The sequence below is a fragment of the Chanos chanos genome, chromosome 5, assembly GCF_902362185.1.
Source record: "Chanos chanos chromosome 5, fChaCha1.1, whole genome shotgun sequence".
Classification (NCBI taxonomy): Eukaryota; Metazoa; Chordata; class Actinopteri; order Gonorynchiformes; family Chanidae; genus Chanos; species Chanos chanos.
The window spans coordinates 13,248,282-13,268,982 of NC_044499.1; the positions used below are offsets into that span (position 1 = coordinate 13,248,282).

A 20,701-nucleotide genomic window follows, 5' to 3' on the forward strand; every position below is an offset into this window, starting at 1 on the left:
GATATTGCGTTATGAAGTTCACCATTGGCCTGTTCGGAACCTCAATTCCCAGAGTGCACTGTAACTTAATTGGCCAGTAGAAGCTTAAAGACTGAGGAAAACAGCATTCTCGATACATCCAGTCGAGAGCAGTAACGTCCTAGAAGCGGTCAGTGAAGTTATTTAACAATATAATTTTTTATTAGAACCTTTTTTTGTAAAGTGGGCCGTATATATCGTTAAATATATACTAGTAATATTCACAGAGGGTATTATTTTAAGGAAAATTTAGAAGGATAAAATAACTGTTGGCTAGATTGTTGAGCTAGCTTTCGTGCTAGCAGTGCTACGAAAACAAACCGTGCTCGATTTGTTTTTTGGTGTATAATTTAGTATAGTGCTTGAGAATTTTATTTACATGGACACCAAACCGAACATTTACAATGCTAGATAGCTAAATAGAACACAATTTTTCGATTTTTACTGAAAACGACTACTTTTAAACGCTTTTAAAGACGCTAGGTACCGCTAGCTTACAGTCGATAAGCTTGTCACACAGGCAACTCCAAACAAAGGACGGTTTGTTGTAGCTAACTGTTTCAGGTAGCTGGAGCAAACAACTTTATTTCTACCAGAAGTTAGTTTGTCAACAGAACAAGACTTAAGATGGCCCAACGTAGTTCTCACGTAGCAAGTTCTCAAAAAGCCCTGATGCTTGAAATGAAAAGTCTTCAAGAAGAGCCAGTTGAAGGCTTCAAAATAACGTTGGTGGAAGAAGCAGATTTGTACAACTGGGAAGTAGCCATTTTTGGACCCCCTAATACTCTTTACGAGGGGGGTTATTTTAAGGTAAGTCCAAATTAATATTCCACATTACATCTTCTTGTTCAGTTCGAAATACTGAATTATTAATACATAGCTATTTTGTAGCACAAACCCTGGCCTATAATTAGTTATTTAGCTAGCTAGCTAACCTTCGTCGCTGTACGTTACTACAAGCCTAAATTACCTAGCTGTCTCGCTACAATTTTAATTTAGGTGTGAATAGTTCTCCAGAAGTCATTATTTTATTCGCTTATTTTTCCGTTTTGCTTTCTTCGTGAATAAAATCTTGTGTCGTTTTGTTCGGATGTAGAACTATGTGTGTGTAGCTGCAGTCACTTTGTGAGTTGTGTATCTTGATACGGTTGGCTGTTTGTTTTCTCCTTTGTTCAGTTGCCTTATTTTTCTTGGTCAGCCACGTTATGAACAAAACGATCTTGATTACAGCTAGCATTCATATACACGTTTTTGCTTTGTAAAGATTCAGAATAATTAATTCAATTTATTTGCAAGACATATTGGCTCGTCCGTAGTCCTGTTTTTATTCTAAGAAACCCGTGAGCCCAGTACAGCGAGTCCAGGAATGAAGTTTAATAATAGTGCTCGCTAGCGGGCGTACATGAAATGTTTACCACTGAACACTTTTAGCCTTTCAGTGTTTGGCACAGACTTATCTGTCGAAATAGCATAGCTAATATTCACAACCTTGTAGTGTTGTGATTAATGTCAACCCACTGTTACAAGCCATTCTAGTTCAGGCAAATGGAGCTCCCAAGAATCAAAACAAAAAGTCATTACAGCTGATTGAAAAACAATATTTCAAGACACATTCAGACTGCTTTGTGATAAGGAATGTCTGTCTTCTCACAGATATGATTATAGATTGCATCAGTAATGAAGTCTTTCAGGTGCTTTTATTAATGTATTTAATTTTCTCCCATGTTGCTACAGATTTAGATCATTATAGATGACGTTTGGAGATGTTGTTGATTGATTTTTGAACTAGGTCAGCACACAGAAAGTTCAGCCCTGGCCTTTGTTTGTTCTGGTTGTACACTCTGGGCTTGGCACATAGTGTCATGTCAGTGCCTTCGGGTGTAGCTGGATTTGAGGCTGTGTTCAGACCTGAATAGCTACAGAGCTGTGGCCCACCCTGTGGAATAGCTTGATAACTTGTCATATGCTTTAGGGCATGTCATGTAAACCTCTAAAAGCTACCTAATACCATACATTTGAGTGCACGTACGTGAGGTCTACTTAAACCAAACTGTTCTTTGCTGCACAAAAGTCAGTGTTGTAGAATGTCAGTTATAAATCGTTTTCAACGTTGTAGAATGTCTATTATAATTTGACTTGCAATTGGACACTATCCCATAAGAGAGTGTTTTATGTATTTTGGAGCGTTGGTGTGTAAGAATTCGCCTCAGACTGAGGTCACTCTGAGCTAGTATCTTGTCTTTAGTGGCAGATTAGACACTTGTTTGTTTTTAACCTACGCATTGCTTAAACGTGCTAATGCCTATTTCCTCGATCTCCTAGCTTTGTCTTGTCTTATAATCTTTTGTCCGTGCAGCACCCACGTTGTAGTCCTGCTGTAGCTACGGGCTGCCTAAATGCATTACCAATCCTATTATGAGGGGCTGTCCCCTGGCAACCTTGCTAAGGCCAAGTCAGGCAGACTTGGGCCTGTGTAATCAGCCAAGCCTTGCCTGAGCCTTAGCTGCCCATATTAAAGCTGTGCCCAGCAAAAATAGGAAATGGCTTTGTCCAAGTACCACATGGATAGTTTTGACTTGAGTATTTTCCCTTGTACCTCTCTGGGGACCTTCAGAGACCCTGTGGAGTGGTGGGGTGTGTGCCATGGATTTTGTCTTTATTTTGCTGTCTGATGATGTACTTTCTTTTTTTTTTTTTTTCTTGACTGCCAGGCTCGCATCAAGTTCCCCATCGACTACCCCTATTCCCCTCCTGCTTTCAGATTCCTCACTAAAATGTGGCACCCAAACATCTATGAGGTAAGATTATGTTTTTCCCTTACACAGTGTTGCTGTGGGTGCATAAACTCTTAGTAAAGAGACCAGTGTGTTCCAAGATGATGCAACAATGTACTAGGCCACCAAATGGTTAACCTGTTAATCTAGATTTTTTTAGGCTGGACTGTAATGTAATGCACCTCATTTTCTACTCGGGGACTTGAATGGGGTAAAACACGTACACTTTGTCAACCTCCTCCTGTCTTCCTGTGCATGTTTTTGATTTTGGACGAATATGTCAGAGTGTTTAAAACATGACTCAAAGCTACAGTAGACTGGCATATGTGATGAAGCAAAGCTCAGTATGTGTTTTTGTGGGGTGTCAGAGGGAATTGATTTATTCTTTTCCCACCTACAGGACACCTGTGGGTCAAAAAAACAAGACTGTACGATTGCACAACCCGTTGCAGTTTGCAGAGGGCAAATATGAAGCATTTTGCACGTGCACAACCTTCTAACTGTCAAAGAATGTGCATACAGTCACAAGAGGCTTGTTCAGTTTTGAGAAGGGGCCTATGTTGGACTCGCTCTTGTGTTCATCCTGAACATAATGTCACATGTTTCCCAAAAAGAATGACAATTATCGTACTGTAGTTATTGTCGCCAGCTTAGCTTCAATTCTATCCCATTTATAACAAACTTAAACCTTTTTAATAACACCTACTAGATATTGTATGAGGACTGCTACTTTAATTTACTAACGTTATCCTTGTTATTGGACTTTTCTTTGTCCCGTATAAGGTCTTGAACTTGAACACAATCTCTTTCAGAACGGAGACGTGTGTATCTCGATTCTTCATCCTCCAGTAGATGATCCACAGAGCGGAGAGCTGCCATCAGAGAGGTGGAACCCCACACAGAATGTCAGGTAAAGTACAGTGAGTGCCTGACTCTAGCCCTTAACTTTCCCTTATGAACATACTCATAAGGCTCAGGACCAGAGAGAGTCAGCCACACTTCAGCGACAGTGTTGGATTTCAATACCCAAAAGAGTAGTGACTCCAGAAATACAGACAACATTGCGTATGAATGAATTGGAGATGGAGAAATGGAGACTCAGGTGATCTACCAATAACATGTGGACCTTGTTTGTGTGTCAGAGGGGCTGTGTTTTTTCAGATCTCATGCTACGTGTGTAGTGGTGTCTGGATCCAACACCCCCCCGACTTGTGTCCACACCTCAAATATCACATCTACTGAGTTTGAGTTTATTTCTTTGGAGCACTCATTTGTACTTTATGTAGAAAATTAACAGAGGAAACCTACACGTTGACCTGTTTTAACAGACCTCAGCGTTAAGTTTATATTAAACGTTTTCAGGAGCCTGAGACTGTAGAAGCCTCCCGAAATATTTTTTGAGATCTGTTTTCACTCAGTGTGGTGTGCAGCTTTCTTAACTGTCAATCCACTGAATGCTATTTATGAATGACCAGACATGCCTCAGTCCCCAGTACAGACACAGTATCTAACCTTTTATTTTTCAGTACCTGTCGGTTCCCTTGTGTTTATGTGGCTTTATATATGCAGCGTGTGCGGTCGTAAAGGAACACATCTATAGAAATATTTACATAGATCTGAGTTAATATCATTGCTTTTTCAGTTGTTTTGCTAACTGAAATGTAGATGGATGTGTTTTCATCTGTTGCTGTCTATGATGTTACGTATCCTTTCCCTTCCTTCTGACATTCACAATAAGGGAAAAAAACACTTCTGTCTCTGTGTGTGGTAATACCTTGTTGGATTTCGATTTGGTAATGGTTATTTTGTTTGTCTGTCAGATATGTACTGTGGCTCTGCTCTAATCCTGAGCTGCTCTCAGATTTCACATGTGTTAAGCCTTAGTGGAGGCCTCATATCTTCCTAGCAGTTGACGTTAATCATGTGTGTTTGCATATTTTTTTTTTTTTTTTTAGAGAAACACCTGCTACAGCGTAGTGAAAGGTCTTTTATTTTGACCCATACCTTAAAGCAAACTTTTTACTCCGTCATCTGCAATTCATCCCAACCCTGCCTCCAGATGTTTTCAACCATCATCCCATATTTCATGTTCTTAGGCTTGTCCATGCAGATTTCAAGTTGCAATATGGTTCCAATAAGCAAGCCTAGAAGTGAGTCTTTCATAGCTAAGGATTTATAGCAGGTTTTATTGCTAATCTGAGTGTTGCTACCTTATTTTTTTTTTTTTACCACAGGACCATTCTGTTGAGTGTCATCTCTTTGCTGAACGAGCCAAACACATTCTCTCCGGCAAACGTGGATGCTTCAGTCATGTACCGCAAATGGAGAGACAGCAAAGGAAAAGATAGAGAGTATGCCGAGATCATCAGGTCAGAGGCTCAAACTGTATCACATGGTTGTTTTTCTCCTTTCTCTGACCAGACCTGATCAGTGCCGGTGTGCAGGGTCCTTACATGAATCCTGAAGCACTCCCAACTGGTTCAGACTGTGAAGAAAATAACAGCTGACACCTTATCAGCCCCTGTCACTGCCAGTCATACTGTTGTCTATTAAAACTACTGCACAAACCTTAGAGCATCATTATTTGGGTTTCTGAGTCTCTGTGATGCTTATTTCCCTATTGATACTTACACAATTTTCACCACGCTTTCTAGATTTTTTTCCTTTAAATTCTTAAACATAACCATGAATCAAAAGATCACAGAACACGTTATGCATTATAATCTTAAATGCGGGCTGTAAAACATAATGAACATTATACCAGTGTGAGATTACTTACTATCATTATGCTATAATATGGAATAGGGTGCGGTGATGTAATGGTTATGCCATGTCTCTTACAGGAAGCAGGTGCTGGCCACTAAAGCAGAGGCTGAGCGAGATGGCGTGAAGGTGCCCACCACGCTGGCCGAGTACTGCGTTCGTACACGCGCCCCACCACCCGACGAGGGCTCCGACCTCTTCTACGACGATTACTATGACGATGAGGACTTGGAGGATGAGAACGATGAGGACTGTTGCTATGATGAAGATGACTCGGGAAATGAGGAGTCATGACGTCATTATCACCACTCTTAAAAATCGACACATGCATCTAGTCCTCTTTCACTTGGATGGCTGTTTTTTTGTTTTTTTTTCTTTTCCTCTCTCCAAAAAGACTGCAAAAGACGACTTTTAGTTTTATTTGATTTTGTTTTAAATAGACAAAAAAACAGCATTCGTCTGTTTCTCTGTCTGTCTCGTGGTTGGTATTCCACCAGCATTCAAGCACACTTAAAAGTTCCTGATAACGCATTTGTCCTACCAAACTTACCTTTTTGTTTTCTTTAACTGCTTTAGACTTTTGGAATCCTTTGCTGTTGGTGTGGGGGGGGGTGATGAAGGGTTCAGACAGTTTTAGAAAGGAAAAGAGTTATTGACAAAGTGTGTAAGGTCTTTGTGTCATGCTAACATTCATCTTCAGAATGCTTTTGAGGTCTTTGCTGATCTTTCACTTGCTTCTTGTGTTGCTTAGTGCTAGTCCTTCATCTGTGATTACATCATGATCCGGAGGAGCTCAACAAGTCTGACCAGTTCGGCAATAAAACTGTTGGGACATTTATACATTAGAGGGAAAGGGGTGGCATTAATTATAAATCAGTTCACTGGCATTCAATGAAAAGATCATTCCTGCCCCCCCCCCAAAATGCCGCTTCATGAAGGGTATAGAATATGTAAAGATGAGGCTTTTTGATTGACGTTACATATTTGGGTTTGATATAGATTATCAGAGTTGGATTGCTCATTTTGGTTGTAATTTGATGAAGTACGTTTAAATATTGGGGGAAACATTTGCATTAAAATCAATAAAAGTGCTTGACCAGTCACAACTCTGCGGATGCCTGATCAGTGACTTATAATGTCACGAACTGTGATTGTTCTTTGTTTTATTGTTCTTCAGATATTTTGATAAGTGTCTGCGCAGTAAATTTGTCATTCTGATATGATGTCCTTAGATGGGGAGGGGGGGTTGGGGGGAGGCATGAAAATCAAGTGAAATCTGAGAGAAGCAGGGAATGTTTTTACTGGTCATCTGTTCTTTCTATTAGACTTTTAATTTAATCTGCGCATAGGGTTAATTGTATAGAATGTTTTTGTCTTTTTTTTTTTTTTTTTTAATCACCCATGGGTACATGCTAAATTCCTTGAAGTGGGTTGTGGGGCAATCTGTCTGACTTTGGTGACTGATCATGTGTTGGATTTGATTTTTATAAGTAACTGATAGCAGTATCAGCATCCCAATGTTGTTGTTTTTTTTTTCGTTGTTGTTGAAACAAAATCCCTCAAGTATTTAAAGGTTAGGGCTTGTATCAACAATGTTTATTGTTCCATGTATTTGAATTTGAGTTCATTTTAAAAGATTCTCAGGATAAACAAAAGGAAAAAAAAAAACGCTATGAAAACCAGCTGAACATGCATTTTGCAGGACAGCAAATCATTCATTATTCTTGTGTTTCAGAGATTGTTTGCAACCCTAACCTTGATGCTGATATGCACCCATGGATTCTTTGGCTGATTTGTCATTTTACTGACTTGTATGTATTTTTATGGTTTGTTGGCCTATTTAAAACTGAAAAATAAAGATCTTTATTAGAATATTTTGGTCCCTTGTGTTCAGCCTGGCCAACACCCCTGTGTTTCACTACTAAAAATATAATGAAGTTTGTGGATGTAATGTGTACAGATTGGTCTTAACAATTTGTGCAATTTCTACACGAGTCCCATTGGTGAAAGGATTAAGAGCCTTTTGTCCCGAAGAGGATGAGAAAACAATCTTCAGCCCTCAATTCCTCCATTTTTGACAGTATGCCTATGTTATTTTAAAGGTGAGCACCATCTCAGATGTAAATCGCTATGCTTAATTAATGTTTTGAGTCACAAGCCATGGAAATAATTACAGTAACAATCCTGCCAAGATGTTTTGGAATATATACAATTTTATTCCTCTGTGGATGAAAATTGAAATATTTAAGGTGCATAAATCACAAGTATAAAGAGAAGTCAATAGTTTACCACAACCCAGGAGTTAAAAGAACTTTTAAAACCTCAATTCTGTTTTTTTTCGAGTAGCGAATTCAGCTCAATTATAAGTCTCTTTGTCCTGTACATACTAGACTCATTATCTGAGCACTAATTTACGTGCTGTCTTTTACAAGTGAATATGTATCCACTCCACGCGTGCCTTAATTCACATATAAAGTATAATATAGAGTTTGGAGTCAATATGACAAAACACAGTTTTAGGACCATAATACAGAGGTTGACCCTCTGGTGTGAGAGCATTTCACTGCCTGACATGCTGCTGTTGAGCTAATGACTCATCTACTCTGAATTGTGGCCAAAAGCCAACCCATGTTCAACCATCTGGGGGCAGCAGAGATTCACTGAGGTGATCAGATGTAAAGACATTATGCATTCTACTGGAAAACACGAATGGCATTCTTAAATAAAACATTATTTGCAAAAAGATATATTTGTGTATATTTAAAGTTATAATCGTTTTTGGACACCAAACTTGAGGTCTTTGTACCCCTAAGGTGTAGCGTAAACAATCGTGCCATATATTTCAGCAAAAAAAATATGTAAACAATTGGGTAAATGTATTATCTCTGTGTTATTTTACATATTTCTCGTACTTCTATATCTGAGATGATCAGACCCATCTCAGCAATGAAGTAATGCTTCATGCGGCATGCACTGCCATGTGGCAAAATGAGCAATTTTACACACAACATGTTTTTCTGTTCTGCTTCAGATAACAGAATGACTTCTGCTCCCTGCTGCCCTTAAAATAACCCCAAAACTCATATATTTCCTTTACACACCTGTAAAACATGTTAACATTTAACATGGACTGTTACAGATAAGCTCTATATCTGTATTTGTATGCTTTGTATTTTTTATGTTTCTATATGTTTTAAGTTTTGTAAATCACTAAATCTGTGACACAACAAAGGTTCACAAACAAAGGTTCCTCACTTTTTCTGATCCTGTCAAGGGAACAAACCCTCTGATATCACAAAAATCTCAAAACATGTAATGATGGATTCAGAAAGCATTCCAATGTCATATTTTATGGGGGGTTTTCCAGTTTGGAAAACAGGTACTTGATCTCTTTTTGTGTATACATCAGGATCCAAAATTAAGATTAGGTATAGATTTAAAATTATTACCTCACATTTCCTCCATCTTTGACCTAAAATATTGTGCATCCTCCAGTGTATTTGACCTATTTATATTCTTTTATAATAATATCTTTTGTAATATTCTATTATTATATTTTATTGTATTTATAATGTAATGTAATTAAACTGTATTGTTTCATTTGTTTGATACCAATTAAACAATACAGTATTAGAAATACATTTAGAATTGTATTTGGTTATTGTGCCTGCGATGGACTGGCGACCTGTCCAGGGTGTGTCCCCACCTTTCACCCCATGAATGCTGGGATAGGCTCCAGCACCCCATGCGACCCTAATTAGGATGAGCGGCTTTGAAAATGAGGGAGAGTGAGTGAGTGGGTATTGGTCTATAAGCTGTTCAAGACTGACGTCATATGTACCCTGTTTTCTTGGAATCTGAAAAGTAATGCTCCTCTGATGACTAACCTAAGGTACCTAAATAATGTTCTTTTACAATATGCTGGAAAGGCATATTTCCATAGCAACCCAATTCTGATGTCGGTGGACAAACAGTTTACAATGTAATGTGAGCATTTTTTTTCAACATCATCATACTGTTTTCAGATCAGTTTACTGTTGACTAGTACAATTGAGAGAGGGTCCATTTGTACAAATTTGTTGCACCTTAGATCACATTATTTGACAGAAATATTGCTTAATCAAGATAAAGGGTCTTTGGAACATGTTATGAAAGCAATTGTATTGATTTAAACAACACTCCAGATGTAAATCTTCATATTCTCTGGGAGGATGTACAAAATGTGCATTCAGAGGTACCTGTATATCTTTTTCATCTTTCTTCCTGCATGAGTTTGAAAATTGAAAATCAGTTCATTGGAAAAAGCAATCCTAAACACAGAGACAATGTAGAAGTATCATTATGAGTCATGTACAGCTAAAGTTCTTGATTCTTTCGAGGCAGAAAATGGGGATGTATCCAATATGAGGGCTGGGTTCTTATTACTTAGAGTAAAATCACTCCATTATGAGCAATCTGATAGACCAAGTAGACTCTGTGTCTTAAGACTCAAACACTCAAAGCACAGCATCTAAAGCCATGATGACTTAACGGACATGAATGCATTTATGGGTCCTCTGAATCTCCTATCTCTATCTAGTACATAAGCAAAACCATTAGATACTCCAATTGATTTGGAGGAACTGAGAACAGCTTTTGCCTCTATGAAGAAACAAAAGTCCCCAAGATTAGATGGGATACCCCTAGAGATTCCATTGGAAACCTGGGATTTATTTGGTCTAGCATTGCTGGTTACTTCTGTACTGATCAAAGGGTAGCCCTGATCTCATAGTGGCTGAAGAGTGCTAAGGGCCCTTTTGATTGTGGGAGTGACAGGCTCTTGGCATTGTTAAATGCTGACATTAAAATAAATGCAAAGGCTCTTTTTAAGAGGTAGGATTCGTTTCTCTCTCTCCCTCTCTCTCTCTCTCCCAGATCTGATACATCAGGATCAGACAGACTTCAATAAAGGCCGACTAACCTCAGATAATGTCAGGCGCCTGTTGCAAGTAATTGATGCTAGCAGAGATAAGAAAAATCCGAGTGCAGTGCTCATTCTGGATGTGATGAAAGCTTTTGATTGACTGCTTTAGTGGACCGCGCTGAGACAATTTGGCTTTGGGGCTTACTTTATCCACATAGTCCAAACTTTCTATAGCAACCCAACAGCATGTCGAGGCCCCCTTGATCTCATCTATATGCAATAAGAAAGTCCATACATTATATGCCGTTGTATGCTGATGACATCATCCTTCTCCTTTCAGATACCAATAATTCCATACCTCAGGCCTTATAAACTGAGGCAAGGTCTATCTTAATGCCTCTTAATGTTCTTTCTGGTAAACTCAACCTTCCAAGCTCTACACTCACACAGCCTCAGACCTCTGCCTTTGGTTATTTGGGAGTTATCCTCCTTACTCTTAGCCTTATTCTGAAATGTAACTTCATTAACATGCTGGATAAGCTCAAGGGGGACTTGGACAGATGGTCTCCCTCACAGATTTCACTCAGTGTTGAGAATGAAAATTTTTCCTCGGGTCAGTTTTCTGCATTCAACAATATCCCTCTCCTCTCCACCAAATTTCTTTACAAATATTGACAATATATGTACCATTTTTCTATGAAACAAAAAAAAAAAAGGTCCAGAATATGCCTAGCAAGTCTGTGGTACATTAAATCATCTGGCGGCCTAGATTTTTGTAGTTTTAAGCTTAGCTTTTGGGCCCGCCAACTGAGATCTGACAAAACATGGTTTGACCCATCCCGTAAAATACCTTGGTGATCCATAGAGCATGAATTCTTTTCTCTTAGAATTCTTGCACGATTTGCCATTTATGGGTACTAAGCAGTGAATTTCTCTACTCAGGCTTGGACATATCATTACTTGCTCCCTCAAAGTGTGGACACAGTCCTATAAGTATTTGGATATAATATGAAATTCCATAGATCCTCAGCTATGTGGCTTAATAACTGCCCTTTTTTACCCCTTGGTCTGACAAGAATGTCCATACTCTGAATGGAACCCTTAGATCAGGTGGTTTTATGCTCTTTTAAGGACTTGTGTAAGTCCCTGATACATCCTACTTCTTACACCTTAAGGTATGTTTGGTTCTCTGGGCATATGGGATCTCTTGTTTGAACATCTGCAGAATTTTACCTCAACCCAGGGGATGGTCTCTTATTTGTCACTTAATTATTATGTTTGAAGGTCCTATTAAAGGTTCTATTTCACCTTATAACGGGGAACTTGGTGTACTTGGTGTTGATCTAGACTGGGATATTACATGGTATAATATTTTCACCTCATCTAAAAATTTGTCTCTTCAGTCAATATGTTTCAAGTCACAGGGTTTATATAACACCACACCTTCCTTATTCGATGAAACTGTCCATGATGAAAACTGTAATAGATGCAATACAGGTTCTGTTGGGGATCATATTCATATGAATTGGCAATGCCCACACATTATGGCTCTCTGGAATTAAGCAGTTGAAAGATGATTTTTCTAAAGGCTGATATCCCTTCATGTGCAGGTTTACTTTTATTAGGAGATGATTCAAACATAAACCTTAACCTACAGCAAAAAAAAAAAGTTATTAATGGCAGCCCTTACAGCTTTTTAAGAAGTCCTTTTTGAAAGGTTGGTTTCAATCAGATATTCAGTTACCATTGATTTGGCATCACTACCTTTTAGATATTGTTATTCTGGAGTGTGTCAGCCCAGACTTCATAAGGAAAAAGCGGCAGCAATTTACAACTGGACTGAAGCTACGGCTTTTGTTGAAGACTTTACAAGGAAAAGCAATCATTACATACTTTATAATACATAATAATCCAAGTATTTCCTACTGTTATGTATTAAATCCTTCATAAAGAATATTACACATTTTTCTATTATTATGTATGATATTAACATACATCACTTTATGTACTTGCAAGTGATTCTATTGTAATGTACCACCCCCAAATATTCTGCTGTGTGTTTTATTGTGAAAAACCAATAAAATGTTATTAACAACAAAAAAAAGAAATATTGTTTAATAAGACCTTGCTACACTGTAACCATAACTCAGTGGTAAACTCAATGGTAAAAATTCAATGGTAAACACGGGGGTAATGGAGATAATTATATAGTGATCAAATAACTGTTGAGTTACTGGTCATCGTAATGCAATTGAGATGAGCAGATAAAATAGTCAGTGTAAAAGAATGTATGTTGCTGAATTATTCCTCTCTTTGGAGTGTTGTTTTATAGAGTCTTTGAGAACACAAGCAAAAGATCATGGCATTCGTCAGTGTGGATACACCCCACTTGTCTCTGGAGTAATAAGGTTTTTGTTCAGTGAAGATTACTCTCTAATGCAAGTGAACTCTACCTCTGACCTGCAACCTTTTCTCTTGGCTCAGAGAAAACTTTGTAATACCTGAGTGACCTACACAATGGCTGAAGGTGGCAAAGGTTACCCTAGCGTATGGGCGTGTGTGTGTGACATGTTTGCACAGAGGAATTATCTGGATGGGTCCTGCTTCCCTGGCCTGATTGTTTGGACCATGAAGGTCTGCCTTGGCCTGCCTGGACTCTCACCCGCGAGGAGACGAGTGGGAGAGGCAGGAGGGAGGAGAAAAATAACTTGTTGCCAAATGTCAGAAGAATGTGTAGCCTGCGTCACCATGGGAACCATCTGGCAAGAGATAACAACAGGGGAGGGGTGTATGCAGTGAAATATTTTTTTTCCTGTCTTTCTTTCTTTTTTTCTTTCTTTTTCTTTCTTTCCTTTTTCTTATTTTCTTCGTTTCTTTTTCCCCACCAATCCTCTTTCACACCGTACTAAATTTTTCACATTTTCTATTGGGTGTGGTGCTGGAGAGCCATAGAGAGTGCCTTACAAAAGAATACCCATCACTTTTGTGTGGAGGTAATGGCTGGACAACCACTGTTAGGTCCTTTTTGTGTGTGTGTGCGTGTGTGTGTGTGTAGCCCATCTTGACTCTGCCACTGGCAGACAGACACACAGCACGTCTCAGATCCCTTTAGCTTCCTTTCTTTTGTGTGCCCTCCTCTTTTACCCCAACCAATCACGTAACATCAAACGGTTGGAGTAGGGTATTTTGACAACCATATTGCGAACAATAACCAAAAAAAAAAAAAAGTGAGTAAGTGTAAGTAGGAGCAATCACTACTACATGTTTTCACACGAACTCCTTGAGCTGAATCAAGTTTGGCTTAGAATGAATGAGACAGGTTTCTGAACAGGTGAAGCTGCTCCTGTTGATTGTGTCTATCACCATCTCTACACATATGAATTAGCCCAAGGGCAGTTAGAGTCAGCTCACTGCACGGAAGAGCTGGGAGTCAGAGAGCAGCAATGTGTACACGGATCATTACTTTACTTTCCATCAGGGTTGGTCTCTCGCCATGAAGGGCTTTTAAGCATGCAGCCAACACTCAAGCCCTGCTCACTCACACCTGAGTCACCTCATCAAAGTCCTCATGATCATCTGATAAACACAATCAGGCAGCTTAGATTAAGGTTGGAACACAGTCCTTCATGCAGGTAAATCACCAGGCTTACGCAATGAGACACTCTCTCACAGACCACGGAAGAATGTTGTATAGATTCACGTTTGAAGGCTAGGGCCATTTTCAGTGTTGCTTTCAGCTTTAACCTTTCAATCAGTGCCACAATTACCATCTAGAAATTTGGAGAACACTTGAGCCCACTGATTTCTCTAGATGAAGAGTTAGGTGCTGACATGTGCTGACTATTAGTATTGGAATCATGAACCCTATGGGCAGGAACCAGTTTTAAGCTTTGTTGCTTTACCAATATCTTATACTGCCAGTCTCTAACTGTCCTTTCTCCAACATCAACAGCTAAGACATCGATTAAAGCGGTAAAAAAAAGACAAAATGTATACAAATGATATTTTCTTTGCTTCCCTTGCATTTTCCTTGGCCCACTGGACAGACATCAGAGAACTAGACTCAAAAGGTCTTAAGAAGATCTATTTACCATTTGAGACAAGTATTGACTTATTCATGTTTAAAGTTTTGCATGAGCACAAATTTTGTTGCATCTCTGCTTAGAGTCCTTCTCAAGCAATATGTGGTCTGAGGTCTGATGGTCTGATACTGTGATGCTGACCACTAAAACAGCTATCCTTTATGGAGGTCAACTGTTTCAATCTCCTCATTTTGCAGCTATAAAGGGAAGGCAGTGGGCAGGAATCTGGGAAGACCAGGATCATGATCAAACCTCACTCGAGAAATACTGGGAGTCCAGATTCTTCTGGGGATAGCTATTCTCTCATTGATCAAACTTCAAAGGGTTCGAACAATTATTTGGTTCCATTGATCAGTTCTGCCATTCCTGTTCTATAGCTTGTTATCCTGAAACCCTAGGCATTAGTTGATCCCATTATGATCACCCACCGTATAGTCTTTTTTTTGAAATGCTGACCATTGCATTCACTGCTGAATCCTTAGTAGCCAATAAGAGGCACATGGGAAATGACTGTACGGCTATAACATCACCGACTCTTCCCACTGAGGTCTTCCAGCCAGATGCTCTGCCAGATTGTTCAATGTGGTGACTCACCTTAGTTTTATTCCACAACTGAATCTGATGCTAATAATTATACCCTGTCAGTCATTACACAATGACTGATCCATGAGTCTAAGCACTTTGTTGAAATTACCTATTTTGGCAAATAAAGTCCCGCTCAAATACAGTTATACATACAAGCAACAAAATTTGGACAGCAACCCAAAAAATGTCATGACTTTTTTGAGTTGTTAAGTTAGTGCTTGCGCATATGTGTAATGGCTTTAATCTGAAGTGTCGTCTGGCCCCTATGGCTCTGTGGTAACCAGGGAAATTAGAACAGATGTGCTTATCAGGCCGCACAAACTGCAGTAATGCTGCACTCCTCTCTAGGCAATTAGTTAATTGCGTTTTAATGTTAAGCCCAGGCAGCACTCTCTTTGGTTGGGTTAATGTGATGATGAGAGAGTAAAAGAGGAAGAGAGAGGGAGAGAGAGAGGGGGAGAGAGGGAGAGAGAGAGAGAGAGAGAGAGTCATAAGCCAGATAGCCTACCTGGGGAAAATAATAAACATAATTATCTTGTCTTGAATTGTGATAGAAATAAACGAGACCAAATCAGTTAACTCAAAGACATTTCTTATGTCATTTTAAAGAGGAAACTGATTTAATGTCCTCATATTCTCTAACATTCCTCTTGGGTTGACTATTGGCTCATTTCCGTTTTTAATTGTTTATTTACCTCCTTTTTTGAAAAATATTTAACTCCACAGACTGATGGTTGTGAAAATATGGGCCAATTGCTTTCTCAGCATGTGTTAAGCTGTTTTTAAATCGAGAGTTCATAGATAGGCTTACTAATGCTGCAATATTTTACTCGGTTTAGGCTGCAAGCTCCCGCTCGTGCTCACAATGTTATATTTTCCCATTGGCCAAACCATTACTGTCTTTGACGGCCATGCACGTGCTTATTATCCATTGCCCCGAAACGCTCGCACTTTTCTTTTATTAAATGCCCTCTTTCTCCGCACTTAGATTACTTTTTCAGGACTTTGTCGCTTTTTAAAGTGTAATTAGTTTACATTGCCCAGGCAAAGTTACCAGGGAAACCGACTTGCAGATCGGTGAAAAGCGAATCAAATGCAATTATTCAAACGAGTGCATTTTTTTTCTTCTCATGATGTCAATTTTCTACCTGCACACTGGCACGTCTCTGTTACCATACAGGCTGTGACGAAATCCCAATGCTCTAACTGAACTACCGCACACCGGGAGCAAAGAGGGGTGTTCAAAATGTGTCTTTCGTTCAGCTGAAAGCATTTTGAGCGTTGCACCACCATGTACTTAACCGTAACAGGTTCATTATGCTTTAGCATACATTCTACACAAACCATACACCATTGTTCCAAGGAAAAGTTCGCTAAAGGTCGTCGTTTGATCGTGATTATGCTAGTTGTAGAAAACGCTATTGTAGACTTTGTCCCAAAATCTTCCGTTATGTCCTGTTGGGTTTATATGTGGTGATGGAGACTGCCATGTCGTGTGGTTTACATCAAGATAGGATGGTGAAAACCCTATCAGTTTAGTATGAACACAAGCAATGAAAATGGCTTTAGAGTTATTATCGTGAAACTTGCCCTAGGACGAATTGAGAGAATCATTCATGAATGAACCATGTCAGGAAAAGTATCTTGACAGAGAACCTTTCACTGTGGGAAATAAGCATAAGGGCCTGGGTTCTTCTGGCGTGCGCCATTAGTGCATTTGTTCATTTGCTGAGAGAAGTATACTTCATCTGACATTATCTTTTCCCCACGGCTCAGTACAGCACTGTACAACATGTGCTCTTTTCGCCACTTCACCCAGAGACGTGCATTTGTAGGCTGCACACAGTGCTGACATTCTCGATGCAAACATAATTTTGATTAAACTGCATAGTCACACCTGGGGTTAAATTTTTTGCCACTTAATAGCAGATTGCTCTCTTGTTTCGTTTTGCCCTCACAGCCGATGTGCTGACATAATGGTCGAGGACTATGTGCTTTTAACCACAGCCACGCCAGCATCACCTTAGTCACTGTTCCTTATGAAACAGAAGAAAGTTGAATTTTTCGTCTCTGAAAACATGATTCAATCATCATCACGGTTATTTCAAAGTCACTGAGAACACCATTAGCCATAGTAAACCAAAAACGGGCGATTAAACCTGCTCACCATATTTACAAATGAACGTTAACTGCTCCATTCACTCAAAATAACACCTATGCGGAGTCAGCTTCTTTCAGTATAATTAGTACTCCCGTATACTTAAGTGTAGTCTTCATTTTAATTTTGTTTTTTAATGATATGTGCTTTGTCTCGTCTTTACGCGTACTTCTGAATTTTAATATGGCACTGCGCTGCAGCTTCTGCGAACTTCGCCACATCTCACAGGTTGTACCATGCGTCTGAATGAAATGAGGATGGAGCGTTTCAGGCAGACACGAGCTACCTTGTTTCGATCAGGGGCATAATTATACGAATTGCTCGTAATTCTAGGGAAGAGCGTGGAGTCTAAGCGCCCTCCCATTGGCTGACTTAAGTAAACACCGGGAGCGGGAGCTGTAATATAAGCGTGAATAGGAACACTATTCGCTATTGTGCATCTGTCCTGGAGTATCAGTTTAAACAGCGAAGAGACGGGATACAGTTTCTGGAGTGAGAGAACAGAGGTACATGTGATATTCGGCAATTGTGTCTTTCAGGCGCAGCTACATTTCAGCACCAAAGTAAGTTTCACGCGCTATTCAACAGGTGCTTACGGTTTACGGAGGGTGCAGGGCGACCCTAATATGTAAGAAGTTGGACATGAGGATATGTGGTGCTTTAACAGACATAGCCTACATGTGATTTGCAACATACATAACACAAATAGGCTATGTTATGAAAATCATAGAATTAGGTTGTAACGTATTGCCAACAACGGTAAAGTGTATAACACGGACAGTATGGTAGGTTTACCTTTGAAAAGTTTTTTTTTTTTATCTCGCATTTAAACTTAAGTAAGTGTTTAGAAAACAAGCGAATCCAAAAATAAGCTATTATTTAATAAGGAATACACTTTCAGTCGTTTTATCAGAAGCGCTCTACAAATGGATGACAATTGTATCGGCAATATCTCACATGATTAACAGTAATAATCATTATTGTTAGCATCGAGTATTTTTTGGGCACGGTTTGTAAACAGCGTTAATGTTCTGACATGCTCGTTTTACAAAAGTGACTGTAGGATTTTAGAATACAAGGATGAAAACTGCTGTATACAAAAGAAAAAGGTTCGGCGCTAAAGTCTGCCAAATATTATTTCATCGGTCAAATGCAAACACTTTCATTTGACAGACTGCGCATTATAATTCTAATATAAACAATGGTTTGACAAATACAATAATAACTTGAGGTATCAAGGGGTTTTTTTTCTGTAGAACGGCTTTTGACAGTTGTGAAAAATGAAGTTATCCTCCAGAATAAGATCAGAGAGATTAGAAGTTATCGAGGAAAGAAAACACATTTAGTCTAAGTGGTGTTGACATATCTGTTCAAGTGTTTGTATGCATGCTGAGTGTGCAGGGGAGTAATAAGACGCTTTAAAAGGAAAAAAAAAAAACAGCAATTTTTCCCACTGCAGTTAATGATTAAACGTGATGTTTTAGGCTTTTCCAACGCATCACGTTTTCAGAAAAAAAAACAAAACAGAGTGCAATCATATCCAGTTTGCCAATTGGGAATATGACAATCTGTATTTTAGCTTCAGTGCACAACAGCTCGTCATTGAATTTACACTAATGATCCACAAAGTCATTGAGATATTTCAGCATATTGCGTCATGACAAAACAAAACTCTGCTGCATTCAGGATGGATCCATTTTGGATGTGTAATGTCAACTGTCTCTCATTACCGATCGTGAGAAAGAGACACCTCAGAAGTTGACATGACTCAAAAATGTCCTCTTCCTTGTGTGTGCATACAGAACTTGACTCCACTCATCTCAATTACTGACATCCTGCAGAGAGATGTGGCTCCTGGAGAAGATCCGTGGCTCTGTGGAAGGTAACGTTCATCGACAGGGAGATTCCTCTGCAGACAAGCAGAGCAAAGCCCCCACCTACTGCAATGTCCTAACCCCTGACAAGATACCAGATTTCTTTATTCCCCCCAAACTGGTATGCTGTCCCCCAGAGGCCGAGACACCAGAAATCAAGCCAAAGAATGGCCTACACTCTTCCACCTCAGAGCAGATCATCTGTAACAAGACCCCTCAGGGTAGTCCGCGAAGCCCCAGACTCATCAGCAAGCTGGCCGGCGACACCAAGAACCTCCTGAAGGCCGCTAACCGCCACATCATCCAGATCGAGAGTGCCGACGATCTCACAGCGGGAGACGTGGGTGACCTCAACACAAACGCCGACCCCCAGTCTCAGACCGCCATGTCACTGCCTTACGTGCCGAAAGCTCAAACGTCGTACGGTTTCGCCACGCTGATGGAGAGCCCGCACACGCGCCGCAAAGAATCCCTCTTCCACAGCGATCCAACCAGCCCTCTCACCTCACCCAATGCCCAGCGCAGGTCTCAGAGTAACCGCCTCAACCCCAGCGACTACAACATATCTCATTCGAACCCATACCGTTACTTCAGCGGGGGGGAGAGTGACACCTGCTCATCAGCCGAGTCTTCTCCCTTCAGTTCTCCTCTACTCTCCCGATCCGCGTCTCTCCTCAAGATGTTCACCCATGAGACCCAGGCTAAAGTATCCAAGGCCAAGCGAACATTTGCGCGTCACAGCTCCCTCTCCACAGATGAGTGCAGCTCCGTAGAGACCAGTCCCAACATCACGCGACGTTTCCGCTGCCCCCCCTCCCCAGCGTTTGGTGGGCGTAAAGCAGGCCCCATGGATCGCCTGACTCAGCACACAGTCAATCTGCACAAAGGCGGTACGTTGCGCCTCTGTACGGATTATGACACGGACGCCGCCCGGCTTCGTGTCAGGGTGTTGGCTGCTGAGGACCTCTATGATAAACAGTTTGACATTAAGAGCATCAACTGCTGTGTGGCTCTATACCTGAATCCGGGCAAGCAGCAGAAACAGAGGAGCACCATCATCAAGAACAGCCGAAACCCCGTGTTCAACGAGGACTTCTTTTTTGACTCGCTGCCCGCTGTGCAGGTGAAGACCATGGCGATTAAGATGAAGGTTGTGAACAAAGGCACAAGTCTGAAGAGAGACACACTGCTTGGGGAGAGGGAAGTTCCTCTGAGGGAGCTGCTTTCTGGGTTCTAGAAGAGTCCATCAATAAGACACATTCTCTCAGCTTGCTGTGGGTGTTAATGATGAAGTATGCTTCGACCAGAAAAGATTGAATGGTATTCAGTTCTTTCTTCATTTTTTTGTCAGTATTACATCCTTGCCTGCTGCCCCTGTTCAACCTCCTAACAGTCAGAAACAGTGTTTGTTTGAGTGAGAAAGGAGAGAAGGAGAAAAAGAAAGAGATTTTGTTGGGAGCTTTTGTACATATGGAATGTTAGCATGTTTATGAAGTATGACTTGTTAGTGTATTACACTGTGAGAGACTGTTTCACCCTCTGAA

At 40.1% G+C, this 20,701-nt stretch overlaps 2 protein-coding genes across 2 annotated transcripts; both read left to right on the forward strand.

Annotated features, from left to right (window-relative positions):
- The first annotated feature begins 131 nt into the window (after positions 1 to 131).
- cdc34b (cell division cycle 34 homolog (S. cerevisiae) b) lies at positions 132 to 6,808 on the forward strand. Its single transcript, XM_030773947.1, has 5 exons — positions 132 to 828; positions 2,730 to 2,816; positions 3,605 to 3,702; positions 5,027 to 5,161; positions 5,636 to 6,808. Exons 1-5 carry the CDS (start codon positions 646 to 648, stop codon positions 5,847 to 5,849), a joined length of 717 nt encoding a protein of 238 aa, XP_030629807.1. The 5' UTR covers positions 132 to 645; the 3' UTR covers positions 5,850 to 6,808.
- A 12,320-nt stretch (positions 6,809 to 19,128) lies between these two features.
- Positions 19,129 to 20,394, forward strand: LOC115813284 (C2 calcium-dependent domain-containing protein 4C). The gene has a single exon (XM_030775912.1). The coding sequence runs from the start codon at positions 19,129 to 19,131 to the stop codon at positions 20,392 to 20,394; it is 1,266 nt and encodes a 421-aa protein (XP_030631772.1).
- Positions 20,395 to 20,701: the final 307 nt, after the last annotated feature.